This window comes from Leptonychotes weddellii, chromosome 10, assembly GCF_054177405.1.
Source record: "Leptonychotes weddellii isolate Sample4059 chromosome 10, ASM5417740v2, whole genome shotgun sequence".
Lineage (NCBI taxonomy): Eukaryota > Metazoa > Chordata > Mammalia > Carnivora > Phocidae > Leptonychotes > Leptonychotes weddellii.
In genome coordinates, this window is record NC_138378.1 from 53410076 (window position 1) to 53415147 (window position 5072).

The 5072-nt window shown below is 57.3% G+C and overlaps 1 protein-coding gene across 3 annotated transcripts in view; it reads left to right on the plus strand.

Annotated features, from left to right (window-relative positions):
- Positions 1 to 2321, plus strand: part of FAM178B (family with sequence similarity 178 member B) — a 116477-nt gene extending 114156 nt beyond the window's left edge. For all 3 annotated transcript variants that reach the window (XM_031028742.2, XM_081833434.1, XM_081833436.1), the window contains 3 exons: positions 104 to 181; positions 490 to 642; positions 1956 to 2321. In XM_031028742.2, the coding sequence (XP_030884602.1) occupies positions 104 to 181; positions 490 to 642; positions 1956 to 1985 (261 nt within the window). In that variant the 3' untranslated portion in view covers positions 1986 to 2321. The remainder of the gene's footprint in view (positions 1 to 103; positions 182 to 489; positions 643 to 1955) is intronic.
- The last annotated feature ends 2751 nt before the right edge of the window (positions 2322 to 5072 follow it).

The window sequence follows — 5072 nt, forward strand, 5'->3', positions numbered from 1 at the left end:
GCCCAGCGGTGGGCTGAGTCCCTGTCCCGGGCCACCGGGCCTGTGAGCACGGAGGCTGGAGGTGACGGACTTAGGGGAGCCTGTCTCTCCGTGTTCCCTCCAGGCCTGCTACCTGTGCCACAGCTTGCTGACGCTGGCCGGGGTGGTGGTCAGCTGCCAGGACATTACTCCAGACCAGTGGGTGAGTCTCCCAAGAGGCGGAGATGGAGGCCAGCCCGCTGTCAGGAGCTGCAAAGAGTGGGAGGCTCTGAAAGACGTGGGCCTAGGGGAGCCAGGCTCCCTCCTTCTCCCAGTGTCCCGCGAGGCATTCCCAAGCGATCCTGACCCGACCTCCCAGCGGCTGCCCTGTTCCTCTCCTCCCTTTCCTGCCCGACTTCCGAGCAGTCATTCAAATCCATCCCTCTCTTGCTCTGATTTCTTTCCCCCTCCTCCCCTTCTGCGGAGGGGCCTGGCCCACGCCACACCTCCCCCCACGCCCACACCCCCCAGGGAGAACTGCAGCTGCTCTGTATGCAGTTGGACCGTCACATCAGCACCCATATCCGGGAGAGCCCGCAGGCCATGCACCGGACCAGACTCAAGGACCTAGCTGCCCAGACCTACATCCGTTGGCAGGAGCTGCTGGCCCATTGCCAGCCCCAGGTGGTGCCCCCCTCTGGGCCCGAGACTTGGCAGGGGAGGGAAGCGGTCAGGTGGGCTGACCAGAGCCGGCAGCAGGTCCGCCCCGACTGCAGCTACTGAGCTCCTGACTGGCCCATGGGTGGAGAAGGCAGTGTGGGGGGGTGGAGTGCCACGCAGGACCTTCACATCATGCTCACCAAGAATCCAATGCCGGTGCGGGGGTGTCATAAGGGGGAGACAGAGAGGCCAACTCCTGGCCAAATGCAAAGAAAAACTTCGCCCTAGAGAGGAGGAGCAGTGAGCAGTGCCAGGAAGGGGTACCAGAGGGACCAGCTGTCTCCCCTCTGCCCACTTGTCCTGCAGGTCTGAGGCTGGCTTCCTACTCTGTTGGGAGGGACCCTCTCAGCGCCTGCCCTGGTCCCTGCAATGTCTGGAGCGACAATCTCCACGCCCCTGATTCTCTCAGGCTCTCTTAGGGAATAATAGTCATAGCTAATACGTATTGAACAGAGACCACCTTTCTTCACGAATCCAGATAGCTATCCCCATGAGACAGGTCCTGTTACCACCCCATTCTACAGATGAGCAAGCTAACCAGAGTCGCTGAGAGGTTAAATAGCTTGCCCCATCATGAAGGCAGCGTGTAAATGTCAGAACCAGGGCAGAGATCCAGCCTGACTCCTAACCCCTGCTCTGGCAGCCTCTTTTCTGGTCTCTGTCCCTCTGACAAACAGCACCAGCTGCCTTGGGGGCTCTTCCCTCCCCTAGTCCAGAACCCTTGATGGACACAGGCTGGGTCTGGTGAGCATTTCTCCTCCCATCCTCCCAGTGCCCCTCGGCTCCCAACGTGTCTATCCTTGGCCTTCTCTCTGCTCGTCCTTCCTCCTGTAACCTCTGACTTGGGGCTGACACATTGGCCACAGGCTGTGGCTTGGGTCTCAGATTTCGCAAGTCTCTGAGAAAGCTGGAGAGCAGACCTCACCCTCAATCCCCCAGGAACTAGATCGCACTAGTCTCTGGTGGGAAACAGCGTGTTTGTCAGGAAAAGTGATTTGTGGCCTGGCCAAGTCAGGGGGCAGGCCCCACCTTCCTGTCACACTGCCCTGGGCCTTCGAGCCGTGAGTAGAGGGAACCCGGACAGAGCACTCCTGCGCTGTGCTCAAGTGGCCTGTTGACCTGCCGTGTCCTCTCCTGGACGGGAAGCCACAGGACTCTTGTAGCTCAGCACCGGGCATGAGGAGGCCTGTAGTGGATGTTGACGCTGGAGAGTCACCATCAGGACAGTGGGCACCACCCGGCCCGGGGCCATCGCCCTGTTTTTCTCCTTGCCACAGGCCCAGTACTTCAGCCCCTGGAAAGACTAAAGGAGCAGGGCACGGCTGCTGGTCCCCAGCTCTTGGCTCTGGCAGGAAGCAAACGGGCTTCAAGGAACAGGAGAGAGCGAAGAACAGAGGCCAGAGGAGGACTGGTGTGATGAAGCAAGAGCCTGCCTCCCCCTGACCCCCACCAGGCAACGGATGTGTCTCCCTGGCCCACCCCTCAGCCCTCCTTCCCTCCCAGTCCTCCCAGTCGTCTCCTCTGCCCCAAGGCCTTTGTATCCACTCTCCGTTTTCCCGGGGCCTCCTGGGCCCTCCCAACCCTCCTTCCTCTCTGGCGCTAATGCGAGCTTTCTTTGTGCACACTAAAGTCTTATTTCAGCATCGGTGGTTTAGAAGATTTCCTTCAATGCCTATCCTGAGGGCTCCTGCCCAGCGTCCAGTTTCCTGACGTCTCTGCTGGTGCTGGGCTGAGTTCCCACCTCGGACAGTCATGTGACCTGGGCCTCTTAGGCCCCACCCCCTGCCCCAGAAGGCTGTTTGTAAATCCTGAGGGAGGAGCAGTTACTCCTGTGGCCTGAGAGCTGTCAGAAACCGGGGAGCACCAATAGGGAGCATTTGTTTGGACCCGGTCTGGAACTACGCCCCCCCCCTACTCACTGCCCTCACTGGGGAGGATCCAGAGTGAGCTGGTGGGTCAGGGCTGTAATTACACTTAATTCGGTTTATCACTGAGTTCTGAAATCAACTCCCCAGACTTAGAAGTGGGGTGGGGTGCCAAAAGACAGTTCTGGATACTTTCCCTCAGCCTTGCTCAAGATTGGTTTGGTGGGCCCTGATCCTTAATGAAGTGCTGGGTATCTTTGACCTGCCCCCCCTTGAGAAGCATGTGGGCCCTGTGCATCACTGGGGAGATCCCTGGGTATCCCCATTCTCTGTCTACTTCTCCAATCCCAAGAATCCATTTTAGCGTCAGGCTTCTCCTAACTCTGGGTTGGAAGAGGGTTTTGCAGGGGCCGTAAGAGGTGGAAGTAGCAGAGGATGACCCCTACACCCTTGGCCCGGGCCCACTCCTCAACTCAAGCCGTGTCTGCCGACGGAGCTTCACCATGGCTGGTGCTTACGACTTTCTGTGTTTACGTGCCCCTCTCCTTTGCTCTCATGCCACAGGGGTAGGGTAAGGCAGGCTAACTAGGAGAGAGACTCCCCCCAAATAAAGGACCTTCAGGACAAGTGGCTCAATTTGTAGAACTGAAGGGTAGCCCATCACTTCCTGGGCCTGTCTTATTTATTTGTTTGTTTGTTTGTTTGTTTTGTTTTATTTTATTTTATTTTTATTTTTATTTTTTTAAAGATTTTATTTATTTATTTGAGACAGAGAGAATGAGAGAGAGAGAGCACATGAGAGGGGGGAGGGTCAGAGGCAGAAGCAGGCTCCCTGCCGAGCAGGGAGCCCCATGCGGGACTCGATCCAGAGACTCCAGGATCATGACCTGAGCCGAAGGCAGTCGCTTAACCAACTGAGCCACCCAGGCGCCCTGTTTTGTTTTATTTAAGTAGGCTCCACACATGGAGCCCAACGCAGGGCTTGAACTCATGACCCTGAGATCAAGACCCGAGCCGAGATCAAGAGTTGGACGCTTAACCGATTGAGCCACCCAGGTGCCCCCTGGAGCTGTTTTAGACACAGCTGCCTCCCTCGCCCAGAAGTCTGGGAGCTGGGGGCATCTATAATTCAGAGGGCATGAGCACACGGCAGAGTGCTGGGTGCCATACGGGTTGTTGCCCTGCCGTGCTCCCTTTGCCAAGTGAGAGGTGGAAGAAGTCCTTGGCCAGGGTGACTTGGATGCCCAGGTGACTTGACCGAGAGTTCTGGTTTCTGTTCCTGGCCACATCACAGGGCGCCCTGGCTGGGGCACCACTGAGGCCCCAGTGGCATCAGGTAGGCCTGAGATCGTCTGATAAAAGAGCGAAGGCTCTGGTGAGCCAGCCTTCTTCACCTCCCTCCGGGCAGCTCCTGCTTCTGACACTGCACATCCTGACAGTTAATCCTCAGCTCTTCAGTTTGCTCTGGAAACCTGGAAATCACCTTTGAAATTTCCCCTCTTTGTTCTCACTGCCAAGGGCAGAGAGGGAGTAGGGAGGCCTAAGAGGCCAAACTGGGGAGTTTCCAGTTCTCGAAGCTGCCCCTTCGTGGCTCTGAGAAAGAGATCCGTGCGGTCTATCACCATAGACATCTGGGGCCCTTCTCCCCAGTCCTGGTCCTTGTGCACTGACGCCTCCTCCCCTGTTCCCCAAACACACTCATCCCCAAGAGGGAAATAGATACCAAGGAGAAAGGAGGTGTTGGTGACTCTCAGTCCCTCCAGAGACCTAGCTGTAACCTGAGCAGAGGGGTGCGCTTCGAGGTCACCCAAGGGCGTCCCATATCCCCTGGGACATGTAATGGGCCCTCTCTGGAACTGGCTGGGAGCTGAACAGATCTCAAACCGGTCTGGGACCAGTTAGAGACTCAGTCTCCTCTAGGCCAAGAATTCCACAATGGTCCTGGCAACTGCACCACTTGCCCTTTCCAGATCCTTAAGCTCCTGGGAAAAGGCTGAGGGATATCCTGATTGAAGCCACTGGAAATGCAGCATCCGGGGCTGTGATGACGGATGTTTTCCTGCTTCCTTTTGGTGATGGTGGCAGGGAGGGGCTGAGAAGGGAAAGGCTTCCCAGGTGGACAGCTTTGATAACTCTCCTTTAGGAGGAAGTAGAGGAAGTCCTTTCCTATGCCCCGCTCACCTCGGTCCCCAGGCCCTCAGAAAGATCCCTGAAGGGTGGCTGACCCAGGCTTTCTCATTTCCCCCTCTGTGGGCTGACAACAGCTCCCGGATCCTTTGGGAAGTTGGCCAGGCAGTGCTAACTGGAGAATCCCAGGGTGAACCCTGGGCTCCACTCCGGTCCGAAAGCTGCCTTGCAAGAACTAGGGGTGAGGAGCTCAAATCAGGGACACCATGGCACATGACCAATGTCGTGGGGGAGGGAGTGGGGGCTTGCCTTTCAGATAAGACTCCTGGGCCCATCTGTAGGGACTGGCCTGAGCTGAGCTGCCAGTGGACTCTTGGAGAACCTCAGAAGGCATTTAGCATA